Source organism: Lepisma saccharinum, chromosome 27 (assembly GCF_977018435.1).
Source record: "Lepisma saccharinum chromosome 27, izLepSacc3.1, whole genome shotgun sequence".
NCBI lineage: Eukaryota > Metazoa > Arthropoda > Insecta > Zygentoma > Lepismatidae > Lepisma > Lepisma saccharinum.
This window is the reverse complement of record NC_139255.1, coordinates 25,411,084-25,430,556: the sequence shown is the minus strand read 5'-3', so window position 1 is coordinate 25,430,556 and position 19,473 is coordinate 25,411,084. Positions and strand designations below refer to the sequence as shown.

The 19,473-nt window shown below is 38.4% G+C and overlaps 1 protein-coding gene across 1 annotated transcript in view; it reads left to right on the top strand.

Moving 5' to 3' along the window:
• The window catches only part of LOC145980202 (dipeptidase 1-like), a 122,721-nt gene that overhangs the window by 57,292 nt on the left and 45,956 nt on the right, over positions 1-19,473 (top strand). Inside the window, exons 4-7 of the mRNA XM_083113230.1 lie at positions 7,400-7,556; positions 11,049-11,181; positions 12,650-12,800; positions 17,705-17,789. Coding sequence (XP_082969356.1) covers positions 7,400-7,556; positions 11,049-11,181; positions 12,650-12,800; positions 17,705-17,789 — 526 coding nt within the window. The remainder of the gene's footprint in view (positions 1-7,399; positions 7,557-11,048; positions 11,182-12,649; positions 12,801-17,704; positions 17,790-19,473) is intronic.

The window sequence follows — 19,473 nt, the reverse complement described above, 5'->3', positions numbered from 1 at the left end:
GCCCAACAAGTCACGAGCACGAACCTCAAACTTGCGAATATGCGAAACTTCTACAGGGTAGGCAATCTCGGCCATTGCATCCTCCAGTTCCGACTCATACTGCTTGTAGTGTGCAACACGGTATGGATGGTTTTCCCGAGGTATAGGGTGCAATGCTGCCAGCACCGACCAGAGGAAGCATTTGGTGTCTTTGTTCTGAATATTGAGAACAGCTTTCCTTCCTTCAACCTTGGGTGGCAGGTCAATATAGCTAGACCCTGCCAGTGGCAGGAACTTGTTAAGTGTCAGACAAAGTTCGTGGGGGTCGCCACACAGCGAACCGCCCGAGCCTTCAGCCTGATGCTCCTCGTGCTTTGCCACAAGCTCCTCGACAAACTTGTCGTAGATGCTGTCGAGGTCAGTGACATCTGCCTGATGCAGTGTTTTTGCTTTTGTGGCATGGAAGAATTTATATATTTCATCAGACGGTTTCTTATACTTGCAGCATAGCACAGCATAGAATTTAGTGGAGTGTGTGGCCAATGCATCGTTGAGGATGGATATTATCTTAGCTCGCTCGCTCCCCAGAAAACTACGCACATCGCAGAAGCTGTCTGATGTTATGTCAAAGTCTTCTAATAAATGCTCAAACGCAAACCGGTCTGCTTTCTTCGCCAGCTTGACGCGTTTGGCAGGTGGCGATGCATCGAGGGAGGTTACTTCTACCTTTCGCTTGGAAGGTGTTCCAGTGCTCTTGCAAGTAAGCTGGTGTCGCTTGAAGTTGGCAATAGTAATATTTTTTCCACACTTAGAGCACAGTTTGGTCGCACATATTCGCTTTTCCGGCACACAAGTACGACAGTGCCTTTGAAAATTTTTACTTGACACAGCAGTTTGGCACGTAGGGCAATTTTTTACAGAACGCATAATGCAGAGATTTTTTGGGGGTATGTTATTTGATACCCAATGCTGTGCAATACAAAATATAATTGTTAACTTTTTTTTTAAAAAAAAATCTATTTTTAAAATATTCTCTATGACCTTACTTGGGTTTTTCCGCTAAATTATATGCTTCTAGTCTCCTATACTTTGGTGGAGCCCGATCAGGTTCTATCCCTCGCTATGTGGGTTTCTCTGCCAATCCAGCAAAGGTGAGAAATTAGCGCTGTGCTCCGGCTTATATAGATTTAGACAGCCAATAGAAATCTTGCTTACTTAAACTAATCAGAAAACACCACATATAAATTATTAGCCAATCAAAATTTCTGTTTTTTACTCGAGACACTAAGCCAATCAGAAAACAACACGACTGATATGACATCATTATATTACGTAATAACTTGTTGCTACACACTACAGCTTACAGGTTGGCAAAATCTGATATGAAAGCAGATAATACGCTTAAGTCTTATTTATATATAATTTTCACAGGCGTACAATATTGTCAACAGTATCATATTTGAGCAGGTCGCTTGTCACCTAAACACTACAGCTTACAGGTTGGCAAAATCTGATATGAAAGCAGATAATACGCTTAAGTCTTATTTATATATAATTTTCACGGGCGTACAATATTGTCAACAGTATCATATTTGAGCAGGTCGCTTGTCACCTAAACACTACAGCTTACAGGTTGGCAAAATCTGATATGAAAGCAGATAATACGCTTAAGTCTTATTTATATATAATTTTCACGGGCATACAATATTGTTAAGAGCGTCAGTTTCCGTAGAGCTCTCTTTTTCCATCTTCCCTCTATACAGTGAAGCTGTAGAAGACACAATTAGCTAACCTAGCATACAACATACTTTCCTAATTAATATGGATATTGTCACACATTCCTCTTATTTTATACTGTTGTAAATGGAAAGGATTATGTACGGTAAATGTTTTGTACATTATAGGGAAAAAATGCAAAATATCCCCCAATTTTAATTCGATCCACCTCTGAATCGATTTTTTTACATATTCTCACGCCGGCACATGTGTTGTTCTATTTTGCTTCTTTTACTTGCCTTGCTTAATTAACTCTCGCTAATTAGCATTTTTTTGGAAGAAGTCAACTAGAACAACATATGGCGGTATGAGAAATATGCAAATTAAAGAATATTTTAGTAATATAAGGGCCCTAGCAATTAGCTTCGTCGACTAAGAGTACTCTTTTAAACGTCTTCAGCTAGATCGTATTACTAAGCGAAGACATTCAAAATGTTTGGGTGTTGAAAAAGTTTGACCTACTTTTTATTTCTATTGTTTGCTAATAGATGGCGCTGATAGTACCTCCTCTCTCTCTCTCCCCTCTTCTCCTCTCCCCCTCTTTCTCCTCCTCCTCTGCTGTATGACAAATAACACAAACATAAAAACAAGATTTTGGAGAGCAAAACATAAAATTTGCATGCATCTGATGTCGAACTAGGAACTTTATCTTTCGGGGAGTCAACATTATTTTTTTACTCAGTCGTCATATAACATGAACACACGCAAACATTCACATGTGCTTTTATTATTTTGTGTTCGGTAAGTACAAGTATATTCTTACATAAATTATTGTTTAATTTAATAAAATTGTAAACTCGGAGCCTGCTATACTAACACTCCTTCTGTGTTTCATTATACTATTGAAAGCGAATGTTGCGTGCATACGGAAATAACACAGAAAAAAAAAAGCGGATGGAAGCAATTTAAAATCAGTGGAGCAAGGTTAGTATTACGAGAACGTAAAAACATGTGATTTTATTCAACTTCGAAAAATAAGAATAAATGTGTGCATACAGAACACATATGCTTTCTTTTCACAGTTGTAAAATCATATAAATTGTACATGAAGTAAGTTACGGGAAGGCTCTTTCTTTTATGTCTGTGTATATGTATGTTGTACAATTAGGTACAAGTATTGTACAATTAGGTACAAATTGTTGTACAATTATTTCCCCCAGTTGCCCAGCTGGTACTATTTGTACTCACAGTGCTTACTCATGTATTTTGTTTAATATTTTATTTCAAATTCACTGTCAGAAACTAGTGTTGCCAGTTCCTGGATGTAGGTTTACCTACTCTGTTGGTTGTCACTGTCAAGCTTCCAGTATTCGTACAGCATAAAAAGCCATAACCCCCCCCCCTCAAAATATATACATTGTATACGCCAAGATGCTCAATAGCCTAGCAACACATCATGAAAGAACATACCAAGAGGACCCAGTGGGTTTATAAGTCAGTGTTGCCAATTCCTATTTGTAGGTTAGCTTAGCCAGTGAAAAATCATATAGTGGAATTTTCTTCGGATGGGTTGGCAAAACCCAAGCCTCAAAGGAGGAACATCCAATAGAGTTGCCAAATATAAAAAAGGGGACAATAAGCCCCCCTCATAAAAGGCTACAGTAAGAGCCCACAGGTCGCCAACACTAGGCCCCCAACAGTGTTGCCAGACATAAAAAATACATGGACCCCTCAGGCCCTTTGATGAAAGTTTACAGTGAAAAATCCAGTAGGTTAACAACACTGTCAAAAAATCTACGGCAGTGTTGCCAGATGTAAACAGGGGGCAATAGACCCCCCTCATAAAAAGCTACAGTAAGAGCCCACAGTGTTGGCAACTCTGTGACCTCAAAATATACATCATAAAAGGCTACGACGAGCCTCAAATGATGATTCGAGCCTCAAAAGAGGGCGCAGAACTCTCTAATTGTGTCTACTAACGTCAACATTCTGCAACTTTCTTCTAATCACACGGATAAATGATGATATGAAAAAACTGATGAAGGGATACTCACAAAGGGCACCCATGACCAAGGCTTTGTTTTGAACCATAGACTCGTGACGTCGTAGTGCGCTGAGCTAGTCAATGCGCCGTGGGGTGGACACATATTTTAGTCAATTCCAATAAATTAGTCTTCTGCGTAGCTTTAGAAGTTCATGAGATATCAACAAGAGACGGTGAGCGTCACATAAGTCTTGTTTCCACTGCACTATGAAACCAATTCCTAAGTGGGAGGTGTCGAATTCACGGTCGCGTCTTTCTTGGGAGTTTCCTCGTGGAAAGAAGGCAAACACATGGCGGAGACAAGAACTCTACTTCGTTGGTTGCCTTCTTCCTTTGCCATCCACGTCACGGACTACTTCCAGCCGAAACAACAGCTGTGGGGGAAAGATAACACCCTTCTGATATGATTTCTCGACCTCAGCAAAAAAAATCCATGGCCCTACTTGTCGTCCTGCTTGTAAAAGATGCTGCAAACATTCTTCTCTCCACAAAGTTGTGCTGTGGAAGTGGAAAAGCCTAACTCCAACAAGTTTAGATTCTTGAACGTTAAATAGAAATTGCGTTTCAATTTATACGAGGGCTAGTCAAAAAAGAATGAGAATGAAATTTTTACTTACAAAATACATTATGCAGGGTCCAGGATGATATGGTATTTTTCAAAGTAGTCCCAATCGAGTTGTATACACTTGGCCCAACGTGTCTGCCAGTCCTGGAAGACGTGCTGGAACCCGTCATTTGACATCATCTTCAGAACAGCCTCCGCATTCTTCAGAACGGCGTTTGATGAGTCGAAACTCTTGCCCCACAGCTCCGATTTCAGACAAGGAAACAAAAAGGTCACACGGAGCAAAATCCAGGCTGTATGAAGGGTGCGCGACACATTCTAATAATGTTCTTTGGAACGAAGCAAGTAATATCATTCTTTTCTGTAATGAGTTATAAATAAGTAGGGAGACCAACTGTGTACTTCAAACTGTTACTGCTAAGTAGTCTGGTCTAAATGCATGAATAATTTGGATGAAATGGAGCATGCACATTTGACAGATTTACTGCATATCATTTGTGCTGTTGTTTGTTATGATGCGGGTGAATTGATTATGTAATGCATTTATATAATATTTTATATATATATATATATATATATATATATATATATATATATATATATATATATATATATAAATGAAACTTTGAATACTTACACAATTTAGTGTTATCATGTTGCATATGTATATATTTTATTTTTTACGTCGCTCCTTGTTGCATATGTGTAAACCATATGTTCTACATGAAAGTTATGCATGTCATATGTACAAAAAGAATTACATTTGTCATGAATTTCCTGCTTTTCAAATATACAGTTTGTACTTGTTATAAATGATAATGTGAAATTGAACGTTTTAAACATATTTCAAATCGTTTGTGGAACAAAAATGCTTTAGCACCGCCTTCTCCCCTTTTTGAGTGATTTACGAGGAAGACAACGTCCTTGATAATATTGTTACTATTACTACTGCTGCTGCTTCTAGTACTATACTACTACTACTACTACTAATAATAATATCATTATTATTTTTGGCACATTTATCCTGGTACTTCCTCCAGACAAAAATTCGTGGTTGCCCTTCTGCTAAAATATGCATGCATATTTCATGCATGCTTTATTTTCAACATCTCACCCCCTAAATTTTGCTCCGCGTCCCCTCAGCAACCCCAGATTAATAATCCTGGCGTCGCCACTGGAGTTCAGACTGCGATGTTTTCATTCTTGAATCCCTGTCGAGATTAACCTGTGAGTGTGCTGATTCACAGGTTTCAGCAGCCTTGTATTGTAATTTAATATCCTTCTATGTAAGCGTGTGTGCTTCGCCTGGTGGCAGAAATAAACTTTCTTTCTGGGCTTCGCACGCAATCTTCTGAAATTTTCGTTTGCGCCTTTTTGAAGGCTTTCAAATCCTTGCTAAGCTCGGGCACTGACCCGTTTTCCTTTTTATATATTCATCTTATATATTCCGGTTGGAATCCCTGACTTATTTGTTTCATTTGCTTATGCACATTCATGTTGGAATCTAATTTTAATAGCAAAAGTTGCTTGTGTCTGACAATTAGAAACTGGCTCGTTCTCACTATGAAATCTATACTTGATTTATTCTTCCACTTGTAGCTTGTCTAATGAGCCAGTAAATTCTTCTACAAGTTTTGTCTTTAAGATGTCATATGTGCTGTCCCGATTCTTCTTGGTTCGAGTCCAGGCCTCATGCCATCTTAAAACAGCACCTCCCAACAAGACAGGTAGCATTTGCTGTTTCTTGCCATTATCCCATACATTTAGAACGGCTAAACTCTCGAATCTATCTACAAATTTTGATATATTTTCCCCGGCAATGCTCTGAAAATTCATGCTCTCAAACATCATGGGGTGGACAAAGTGTGAATGAGCCATGGTTCTAATTGGAGTTGAGTTACGATTGTTATTATTTGGTTGCTTATCTCGTTGCTTTTTGCGCTGTATAGTTAAAATTGGGCTGCGTTTGGGGGTGGAACTTGCGCTGGGACCGCTTTCGTTTCAGTTGAAATTTACCAAATGAATCAATGGATCTAACGTTTCATCAAGTTCATCCTCTAGTCTGAAGCTCGACATCTATCATTGCTTAAATTTTTCCCCACTGACATTAGCATTGAAAAAGCGTCCAACTCTACAGATTCTCTACTATGAATGTCCCAGTAGAACGATAGTGATATGGTGACACTTTGATATGACAGAAGTTCTTAATTTCGCGTATTTCGAACTGAAATACGTGAAAATCCTGTGCTAATACTACGTTATGACTCTTTTCATTTATTACAAAATGAAAAGAACCGCATCTCCATACAAGTAACATTCTCTTAGGAACTGGGATCAAACAGGAGACCTTCAGATGTTCCGATCGGTAGTGCCGCGCATTTTGTCATTCATGCCCCTCTCAAACTTTGCTTAACCTCCTCCTCTCTCGATGATTGCTCCAAACTGACTGACCATGACCCCTATTAATTCTCATTATTTATTGTAATTTATTTTGTTAAGCAAATGCGAAGGCAGACCTGTGTCCTCTTCCTGGGTTTCAACTGTTTACATGTTTACGCCGCTGATGACCAGGAAGAGCTTAAGTAAAGACTAACACTGCATTCCTGATTGTCAAGTACCTGTCTGGAAAATAATGGTTGAATGACTGGGATTTGGAAGTTCATTATATTTATATTTCTAATTATTATATAGCTCGTTAAGGAAGCATTGGACAAATGATACAATGCGGATACATTGTAATACATTCCATGCAAATGGGAACTGTTAGATGGGAGGGGATGCCTTGGCAAAATCTTTAGTGGGATATGTATGGGCTGAAGGCCACAAGCTTAGACTACAAACTTGTGCATATTCTTTGTAAAGATGTCAATTAATATGAATTACCAATAAAATAATAATAATAATAATATATCAACTCTTGTCTTTGGCGTCATTTTCTCACGTTCAATATAAACTATAAGACTAAGTTTAAGAATAATATATGAATATAATTTAGAAAATTCTGCATGAAATTGACGTTGAAAACTCTGAGTTACTTTCAGTATAAACACAAAGATTAAAACAAATTATAAATTATCCACGTGTTTCTACCACAGTCACAACGACCTGCCCTGGAATGTTAGGAAGTTTCTACACAATCAAATTCAGGAGTTTCGATTTTCAGAAGATCTACGTCAGGTACGACCTTGGTCCAATAGTCCCTGGTCCCACACTGACCTCTTCAGGCTACGGAAGGGGATGGTGGGTGCACAGGTAAGAGAAAGCAATCATTATAATTTTGGTGTAGGTACAAAAATGATGTACAGCTTGTCCACAAAAACATTCCGTGATTATAAAAACATATAGCATCCCTCTTGGTACTCATATTTATATAAAATTGGTGCCACTAGAAGCAGAAACTCAAACAAATTTAATACATAACTACCTACCTCAGTGGCACTGAATGTGTGCTCCTCGTGTCACGCTGCAAACATCAAGGCGATATTCCTACTCATGCCACGGGCGTTCCAAGGTATCTACAGTGACGGTCCCGATGGCGACAATGATACGACGTTTCAGATCTTCCAGATCTTGAGGCAGTGGATGTACGTATACAAGATATTTTATGTTACCCCATAAGAAGAAGTCACAGACAGCAAAGTCAGGGCACCTCGGTGGCCACTTGCAGAACACAGCATCTTTTTTTCCGGAGTGCCCAATCCAGCTTCCTTCAAGTTTCTCATTTAGAAAATTCCGAACATTGAGATGCCAGTGAGGAGGTGCTTCATCTTGTTCGAAAATAAATGAATTGTTTCTTCTTCTAATTGTGGAAGAAGCCACTCACTGAGCATATCAAGGTAATTCATACCGTTGATAGTGTCCTCGTGCAAGAAAAGTAGCCCATGCACTTTCAGTTTCGATATGGCACAGAACACATTTATCCTAGGGGAGTCACGTTCAACCTCCAAAACAAAATGTGGATTGTGGGTCCTCCAAATCATAACACTGTGTTTGTTTACTTTCCCATTGACGTGGAACGTTGCTTCGTCACCGAAAATGATTTTCGCTGACAGGTCCTCATTATCCTCCATAAGTGTTAATAAATGTTCACAGAAAGCAAGTCGTTTTTCACTGTCATCAGGTTTCAACTCTTGCAGTAAGTGCAGTTTGTAGGGATGAAACTTCAAACGAATACGTAGTATTTTGGACACGGAGGATTTAGGGATGTTTAACTGCGGACTAGCTCTACGCACAGACTTCATAGGACTACGTACTAATGTCTCACGCACCTGTTCCACAAGGTCCACATTTGCAGATGGTCTCCCTGAATGGCCTTTCCTGTGATCACATATCCATCCTCTACAAAATCTCTGTACCATCTCAGAATTGTCTTGTCAGTAGGTGCCGCATGTCTGAAGGTCCGTCGGGAGGCACAAGCTGAACTGTCACTACACTCGGTGTGTTATGGTATTCCAGTACACACCAACTACTACAGTCCTGTGGGTTAGCCATGAATCTCTCAAGTCTATAGAATTCACACTGAACTGAAATACAAACCAAAATATCCAGTAAACATCAACAGTAACACAGTTTGCTTCTAACAACAATGCCATTTACAATAACGCATTAACAATCGAAAGTTTGTTTTCCTCTATTTCATTCTTTTATTGATATGCCATCTACGTATTACACAATTACACATCCGCTAAAATTCCTTGAGATGTTCTTTCGAATGGTATTGGTATAAATTTCGTAATATACATAATTAAAATATTGTGGTCCTTTACAATTACGGAATGTTTTTGTGAACACGCTGTATACCTAGAAATGTTTATATTATATACAGGGTGTATTATATACGGACCACATAAACGTATAGAGGACATCAAAACAAACATCTTTTGTCAGTAACGTATATCTCTTTGGTGCGTAGTTTTGGCGCTACAGTCGTTCAAAAAAGCCAGTTTTGCCACCTGAATGATGGCAACCTAACACAACATTTGATCGGATATATGACGTCATTTCTTGCGGTGAAACAGTACAGGGCAGTGTTGCAAGAAACGCACAAATTTTGGGAAAAATGAGAAACTATCAGCCACATTATGAGCTGTAAAACGAAGGAAGAAACGCGTCCAGTAGGCTGAACATCTAGGGTAACACGGTATACCAGCCAGAAGCCCAGCAATATCATCATATTCAACAATAAATTTTATTGGGCTTACAGCTTACAACTACATTCGGCTGTTTACGCCCAGCTTACATGACAAATATTTGCAAATCTCGTTGCAAGGCTAATATCTACAGGTTTGTCCTGATACATGCGTTGTAGTATTGTGGGGCTGATAACCGATGTATCCGAGGATCACGTTGTTACATTATCGCTAAAGCACGTACACTCACCTCAATTAGTACTCCGGCAATTTGCTTCTTTATACATCATTTTTGGAAAGGATACAATTCAACCTACACGTGTATCAATATACATACTGCCATGTTCACAGTTGCAAACTATCACATGTGTGAAGATAAACATAGACGTCGGAGAGATTGTTTTACTACCACTTATCCCTGTATTTTCAACCATTTTTGTCCCTTGCCGCATAATGCCCTGAATATATATTACTTTACTTGTTACTTACCTTTGGAATTTTTAGTTCTTTCATTTTTACTTTAACAACTGTTCAGTGTATCACTGACAACCAGTTTCAGATGGACGAAGTGGATAGACTAAACTGTATATGACGACTTGGCAACGAGACTTTAACTATTTGATATGTAGGCTAAGATATAAATTCCGATATTACCACTTCCTTTTGTTTACGTTGTTTTTCTTCATTTTTTCGTGTCGTTGGTTCACTTTCCGTTGAGTTATTGAACGCGTTATCTCGCTTTGTTTTAAAGTACATAATGTGACTGGTTATAGCTATGTCACTTTACTAGGAATATGGGTGTTCCTGGCAACCCTGACACGCACCACGTCACGACAGGAAATGGCATCACAAATGCGATCAAATGTTGTGTTGGGTTTCCAGCATTCAGGCAGCGACAAAGGGGCTTTTCTGAACGACTGTATCGCCGAAATGACGCACCAACGAGAAAAATGTTACTGAGAAAAGTTGTTTGTTTCATGATCTTTATATAATTTTGCGGTCCGTGGGAGCATTAATTGACACCCTGTATATATCTATACAAAATGAAATATCTGTATTTGATTTTTTTTGCACATGATTTCAGATCGCTTCCCTACCTCTTGAGTGTATCGCAAAGACGAGAATGAATGACGGGCCTATGAAATGCACTAAAAACATTGTGACACATCCATGCTTTACACAGATTCGAACTTGGGTTTTGTGTGTTAGTAGTGCGTTATTCTTGTCCAGGAATTTATCCAAAACTTTCCGTCTAAGGGGCATACGTTCGTATTCAAACGGGTGTAATGATATTTTAGAGACAAAATGACCATAAACAGGTGCTGTGAACAATTTTAGGTAGGTGTTGGGATGTGTGGATAAAACCATAGTTCTGGTCACTTCGCAACATTGACCGACCTAGATTTGGTGATGTGGTTAAGAAGTTATTACTGTACCTTAATTTCAGACAAAAATAATTTTAATATTAATTAGTAAGAGAAGTTATAAAATAACACCTCTCCTTGTTTTCAATAAATCAAGTGTTTCAATTTTATAGTGATATTGACACTTAATAATATCATTAATTATTCAATATAACATTACATTTACATATATCTATATCCTTCCATGGTAGTTCTGGTCTGCATATGTTCCATGCGAGTCGCAGTTTTTGGATGCAGTTCAGCTGACCCTGGAACAGATAGATGTGATCAGGAGATTGGTTGAGAAATATCCATCCCACACCCAGCTGGTGACAACTTCCAGAGGTACTGTATTACATAATAATCAGACCTTGCTGCCAATATTATTATATTATATTTATTGTTATTATAAATTATGTGCGACTATCACCACCATAAAATTAGCTTACCTTCCTGGTTCTCCAACCCACTGTTTCTGATATCTTCATGTTGCTTATTTTTTTTTAAGTGTGAGCATAATCCACATAAATGTATTGTTATATGCATTGCTCGACAAGTAGGAATTACTTTTCCTACTAAAGTTTCTCTCTCAGATACATGGCTGTTGGTATTCAGATCTGATATAGCAAGACTCATACCCCAGTTACTCTAATATCTCATACCTGTGACATGCTTATATGCAGTGCACACATGCTGCTGCAGATCAATTTCTGTTCTATTAGTTCAGTGAAGTGTGCTGAGACCGCAGCTGAACAGTAATTAACTCCTTGATTGTTGAGTACCCGAAGGCACGAATTATGCACCAAGTAATGTCCATATTCACATATTAGCAGCCAGTGGCGGCGATTGGGTTCCAAATTTGGGGCGAGGGGGGGGGGGGAAGGACACTTTATTTTCTCTTGGTAGATAAGGTTTAGCATAGTGCTGGGGCAAAAGTGGCAAAAAGTGGGTGGCAACTGTTCTCCCTAATCACCACCACTGTTAGCAGCCAACAAAGGGAATTCGAAATGCAAGAAACTGTCATAGAGACAATGATTTCATGTGTGAGATGTTGCTCGTTGATACTTAAGGAAAAAGCGGCAGATGATTATGGTCTGTAGCAGTAGCAGCGATTGGGTGAACTTGGGGGAGGGGAGTGGGGCAAGAATAGCTTCTTTTCTCTTGGTAGACAAGGTTAGCATTAAAAGGCCATAGTGCAGGAGCAAAAAGTGGCAAAAGTTGTTAGGCAACCACCCCCCACGTCGCTCCCAATCGCCGGCACTGCTCCAGAGACTTATGCTCTATCTCCGGAATCTGTGGATTAAGGCAGCGCGTAGCGGCAGAGAAGGAGGAGGGGTGGAATCGAGTGGGCAAAGAGAAGCAGTATAGACTGCTGCGAAGGCTGGTAACCGCATTCACTTCTCCCCTCCAATCAATCCCATTCCCTTTTACATGTTCATTTGTGGAGAAATCTCGCCTCACTAATTGCTCAGAGACTTGATTTCGTTGCTCCAGAGATAGGCGGGACAGAGTATAGTAACTTATTTTAACTTTACTTGCTTGAAAGGCACAACCGAGAACATGTACCGCAATGCAATTATTGTCTATACTGTCTACTCTCATACATGTTACTAGAATACAGTAACAGCTAGACTCGCTTCAGGTCCAATTTCCATTTACAAATTAAGGCTCGAAAATAACTTGACAGTGTTGCCATATGTAGTATCTAAACTCTAGCAGTAGGACATACTTTCAAATGATGGAAATGTTAGTTTCTTGTAGATGTAGTTCTTTTAAATCCGTATTGAGATATTTTGAAACTATTATTTGGAAGGTATAATGGAGGCGCATCAATCTGGACTGGTGGCAAGCCTGATAGGGGTGGAAGGAGGCCATTCTTTGGGGAGCAGTCTAGCTGTGTTGAGGATGTTCTACCAGCTAGGAGTGCGCTACGTCACACTTACGCACAACTGCAATACTCCATGGTGAGTAGTACCCAACAATGTAAATGTACATGAAAAAAGTACCCATGCTTTATATTCTCTTAAGGTCTGTACCATAAAGACAGCCTTCATTTCCATATGAGTTATCTTAATACTTGTGCCTGTTGCACTTCATGCTCAAATAGGTCAATCGGGGAACGGGACACGAACCCGGTATTACTTTATTACAAGACGGCAACATTTACCACTACAAACACTTGTATTCTTAAAATAGGGAGCATCTGTTTGCAAAGCTAGGTCAAGAGGAAAAATAAATTTGGAATAATAGAAACTTTAATTATATTTGTTATGCAGGCGAGTTTCTGTTAATAGAGAAAACGAATGGGAAATGTTAACAATATTAAGCCCTGTTTGCATGTTTAATAAAACACTCAAAATGCTGAACAATGCAGGATTTATTGTAAAATAAACCGACAATAAACGTGACGTTCCAACTTTACAGCAATGCCTTCTTCATTTAGCCTTTTGAATTTGCCTCAGACTTTGAAATATACCTTGATATATGGTTGAAACGTCACATTTGTAGTGTGTTTATTTGGTAGGAAATGTAGATTCAGCGTTAGAGTGTATAACTACGAATGTGTTTCCTATAGCTGTACAGAGTACTAGATATTCTTCTGTACTTAGTTATGTAGTTTGTAAGAATGCACATGAAGAAGGGTGTTGATCCTTGAAAGGAACAGAAGAAAATCTAAATAACATACACTAATTCTAAAATAAAATCTTGAAATAACGATATATGCTTTATAATTCTATTTTTCAAATTAAGTAGACTCTCTTAAGGAACTATTGTTCCGCATATATCTTCCTGTGTGCTGTTCTTTTTTCTCATATTACGTCTTCATGTTCGTTCATATGTTATGACAAAATCCAAAGGTTTTACTCTGTACTTTCAATTCAACAATGATTCTAATAGCCTAGTCAATAAAGGTTTTATGTCGGTAATAATTCAGTAGAAGCTGAATTTTGGCCAGTTCATAGAACACTACCAGTAGTGCAAAATCCCAAATGTCCCCGTCCTTCCTCGAAGTGCTTCCCACCCCCACACCGCCCCGAACATCAATTTCGCAGATCCTCAGTTATTGACCAATATCTCCGTAACAAATTGCCATAGGCAGGTATTCTTTCTAGGGTCTTAATCCTTATTAGATGTGCTACAAATAAGATTCAGTTTAAGTTTTCGATGGTGTTGGTAGTTTTGCCGTAATTTAAAAAATAATCTTCAAAAAGTGAATTTTTCTAGTACCTTCTGAAGTTTTTCCCTTGTAACCTTTGAACAAATTAAATGACCAAACAATGTTTCGAATAAAACGTATAGCCTAACTTGTAAGCTTTAAAACGATATCAGTTTTAATATATTTTAATAAAAGATGCGCCATATAATGTGTCTCCAAATGGAGGGCAGCACCAAAAAAGTGTGTATTTATCACAGTCCGGCGGTGAAGTCCGGAATCATTGACTTTTCGATAAAAGCATGAAACTTGGTAGAATCAATTGTAATACCACATAAGACATGTTCAGTCGAGTCGCCAATCGCCATTTGCGTGCTGATGGCAGCCATGTTGAAAAGTGTTCGACATATTGGATATTTTTGATTTCATTAATTTCGGGAACGGTGGCACCTGTCAACTTCGGGATTTCTCAGAAATGCTCCAAATAGTGTAAACTTCAATAATATATCAATAAATCTATGTTTGAAAAAATGTGCTTTTGTAGAAAAAACTCAGTATAATACGTTATGTGCATAACGCCGAGTTAAAAGTCGCAATAAGTCTCGAACCATACAATACGCGCGTAGTATTGTACTTACGAAATGTTTGTTAGAAGATTTTTAAATTTACCTTAAATAACATTTTTAAGAAAAATTCAATTTATGCACAACGCAACTTGATTTCTGAAAGTAGACGTAATTGAAATTCTATTAATTTTTTTTATTATTTGAAAGAAAAATCATTCACTCTAATTGATGATACGAAAATACTGAAATTTGTTTTACCAAATATTTTGTAATGAATTTCTCATTACATCGATCCCCTTTTCGATAAGGTTTTAAATTCAAATCTTTCCCATTTGGATAATATAATATAGGCAAGATTTCCAATTCAACACCAAACACCCATACTATATCCTGGAAAGAATCTGGAGCAGTCCCGGAAGTAACGGAAAAGAAGGTGAGGAAACGAGTAAAGCAGTACACGCTGCTGCAAACAGCTGGTAACTGCAATACGTTTTGCCCGTACACGCAATCCCGTTTCGAGCCCCCGTTGGACAGAGACTTACTTTCGTTCACTTGCTCCATAGATTCCCGAGACACAGTATAGTACTCTGTGCTTGGTTGTAATTGTCTTCAGCGTAAAAAAGCCCACTGCATATTGCACAAAGTTTTGATGTATAAAGAGAAGTTTATTTTATGAATGCTCTTTCCCAGATGAACAATGTGAAGTTTTCTCTCAATTTAAGTTGTTACACTGAGAGTGTTGGACTTTTTGGTTCATTGCATGCACTAGTCTTCCAAATTGAGATATCTTGAGTCAGGTTCTCTGAAACAATTGACAAGGTATACATACATCCTTAATGCAGTTTTTAGAGTACACACGTTGTAGTCTGATGGGCACGTGTTGTTTTCCTCCAATGTAAGAAGGAATTTTGGTTTGCTCCAGAGTTTATATCTAGGCTCCTCCATTAAAAACACGGCCATGCAAATCATTATTATTATTATTTAGGTATTGTTGTAAATTATTATTATTACTACTATTATTATTTACGTATTGTTGTACAGTCAACATAACAACTTACTTTCCTGTAATACGTCGTGTGTGTTGCCTAACGGTAAGGCAATAAACCAACTTCAGTAGCAACTTTTGAATAGGAACTTCGGCTATCGCCTCGGAGTCAGGCAACAAACATACCTCCATACAGGGAAGCAGGTATTTCAGGATATAGTTGTACCATCTTTATTGCCGGTTACTGTACAAGTTACTTCTCGTAAGTAGCTGAAATCTGAAGTGTTTTTCTCTTTGTGAGAAACACGAATGAAAGTAGGTTCTCAAATCGTTCAAATAGTAACAATCAGTGGCGTAGCGTTATAGTACGCCCGTACGCCCGGCGTTCCCAGATTTAAAATTTCAAAAATGCTTAAATGCTGTGATTATAAAGTAAAACGTGACTAATTTCATATATGTTTGACCTTCATGGCATTATAATAGCTATTTTTCGCGATCCACTTGCAACGCTCCACTCTCAACACTCGTTCTAGCATCTCTTTTCAATGCCTTTCCCGGCAGGACGCCGAGCAGGTTCGGCGTACAGGACTCCTATATTCCTTGCTGCCTTTATGGAGGGAAAGCTTCCATTTCTACAGCACGCGCGTAAATGGTCTCTCTTACGCCAGCGTACGAGAGGTCTACCGTGATTGGTTCATGTGACCCTTCCTGCCTTCTGAAGCAGACGACAGCGGCAGAATTCCTACCCGGTTCTTCGCTCTTTGCGCTCATGCAACTCGTGCTATGTGATGCTACAATACGCAATATTGACTGACGTAACTTTACCAATCTCAAATATACTGCTTCTTAATGTCCACTACATTGTATAATTTATCGCACGAACAGCGATGTGTATTAGAAACTAAAAGATCAACACAGTTTTTGTCAAATAAGTTGGTGAAGTCCTCGTGGTAGAAATTCAACCTGTGGCTGCTCTACCACTTAACCCGCAAAACTATTATTTTTTTATTGTATTTTTTCGTTATTATCTAACTACTTCATATTGTGTGAATGGAAATGTTTAGCATTCATTTGAAAACTCTTAACATCGAATGGTCTCTGGAGAAAATTATTTTAAAATGTTTATCAGCATTCTCAAGATGTAATAAACAGTGGTCTGAATTACTAATCGGCACTGTTACGTCAGTAGAGTGTACGATATTTGGATCATCCACTCTGGTTTTCACAGTGCGCCGAGACGACAGAGGTCCCTGGTTCGAATCCCGGCGTGAGCACGGGTGTTCTTTGTCAGTGTCCCTTCATCAATATCATCACTCATATTCATATTCGCAATTAACCAAAAGTGGTAGAAAAGCGAAGTAAAATAAACCAAATCAATCAGTAGTTGGATCGCCCACAACAATGACGTCTACTGTTGTGCAGAGGCGCTTGTGATTCAGGTAGGTTTTTAATGACTTGCGTCATGCAGAAAGATATAAAAAAAGGTAGAGAACACCAGAGTTCAAAACATTTGTGGCATAGTGAGGCATCTAATTTTCTTGCTAAAACATGCAATGATGATTTTTTATTGAAAACCCAGCTTACTTCAGGCAAATAATACCTGTGGCGACTAATACCATAAATAAATTATTAAGCAAGAAAGGGCCGACTCTTCCTTAGGACTTGGCGTTCCCACCCGAAATGTCCATGCTACGCCACTGGTAACAATGTAATCATGTAGGAGTTTTAAGAGCACTAAATATGGCTCACCTAACCTATTCATGTAAGCATATCGGAGTAGGATAGGAAAATAGTTTTGTTCCAAACACGCTCCAAGTTATGAGAAAACCTGTTCTGAGGATTGAATTCACGCAAAAAATGCGTTTGTAAAATATCATCGTAATTAAGCAATCGAAATCTGAACCTACCTGTGTAAATTTCTACCTCAATTGTAGCAATCGAAGTAAGTGCAAATATTTTTTTATGGGAAATACCGACTGCCGATAATTAATATAGTGCAAATGTAATTAAATCAATGAATTCAATTGTTGAACATATTTTAGAGATCGCACTTCTAGCTACCATATTCGTGCTTTTATACGTTATAGCATATGTGCATTATATTATGTTTTTTTTAAGTATTCATTTTTGTAGCGTGTGATTCATTGGTTCGAATATCGCTAGGGCAGATTCTTCATCTGGTGACTCTGAGGAGGACTCCGTTGGCAAGTCATACGAGGAGCAGAGCGGCCTTTCTGTCTTTGGCAAGGTAAGGATATGCATTATCTCTCTCCCTGTAAACTTCTGCAAAAGAAAATAATAATAATAGCTGATGTATGTGCTGATGTTAATGTCAATAAGATAATGTTAAATATCGTAAATTTACATTTATTTATTCACAACAAATTATGATGCTGTCAGGAGATGAATTTTATACCACGTGTAAAACTGCAGTTGTTATGTATTACAAGAGTCAAATGAAAATCTTAAAAGTCCAATAAATAATGAAGGGTATACTGTATATAGTTCACATTTACCTAAGGTATCAACTGTAATTTACAAAATGGCCTCAAGGCTGCAACACTAATCAAGTGAGCTTCAAAACTCCATTTCTGTTATTTTAAAGATGGCACTTCCTAAACACACTTGAACCAGTGAAGAGGAGTGGTTCCTTGCCCTCTGTCAGCCTAAAACTTACAGAAATTTCTTGGCAAATACAAATTCAATATATATCTGTGCTTACCACACAAGCAAATTTACTAATGGAAGAGAATGTTTAACAATGTCCACAGTTCGCAGGCAAGTAGTGGAAAGGTATTGTTTCTACGGCCCTCCTTATAGGTATGCCTAGTATTTAACCTTAGTTGTGACATATTTTGATGATTTTGATAATTTTTTTATGGATTTTATTGCGTTCGACGATGTTCTAGCCCTATGTTTTGCTCAATCTCATTTTTGGAGCCTCTTCTTTGTAGGTATGCCATGATATTACGTGATATAACTTAACCTATTCTCTTTTTTACATCCTTTTACGGGTTAAAATAACCTACAAAGTTTAAAATGGTTCTTTCTATGTTATCCTTGTAGGTGGGCCTAGTATTTAACCTCAGTTGTGACATATTTTGATGATTTTTTGTTGATTCTATAGAATTTGACGATGTTCTAGCCCTATTTTTTGCTCAATCTTATTTTGGGACTTTACTTTTGTAGGTGGGGCCCTCAACGTAAACGCCTACGATGTATTTGGGGGCCTTATTTTTTTTGTAGGTGGGGGCCTTCAGCGTAAACGGCTACGATGTATTTTTTATGATGTGTGAGCCCTCTTTTCACGATGTATGTCGTGGAATTGGTTCAATGCCCCCACTACTTTTGGAGGGACCACAGTGGGGGCTCGCAGTGTTGCCAACTTACTTCGCAAGAACTTCACCATATGATATTTCACAGGTGAAGCTAACCTACAAATAGAAGTTGGCAACACTGACTAGTACCAGAAAGTTGCTTCACAATCCTTTTTTTTATATGTGTGAAGAATGTTTGGATCTAAGGTCAGTGTAATTTTTATAAACTGTTCAGTCACTGTTTCATTCTTGACATCATACACAAAAGTTTTCTCTGCAATAAGAATGACGCTGCATAGAGTATCGGCAGGCAAGGCGTCATTGAACTCGCACTCAATTTTGATGTTGGTACGATCGTTAACAACCACCTGCTTTCGCTTCGATGTGTTAATGACGAACATGGGTCTTCGACCTATGAACTCATTGGGGTTGTAGTACACGCCCATATTGCCGGACGTCACTCTCTTGTAAGCTGTGTATGCCTCATACAGTTTCAGGTAGTCGCTGTTTGCAATGTTCAGGTTGTAGTTCTCACGCGGGAATATCTCGTTCCTGCCATTTTTGAGGTAGATGTTCTTGATCTTTCAGTTGTCGAACTGGCTCGATTCTTTCTCT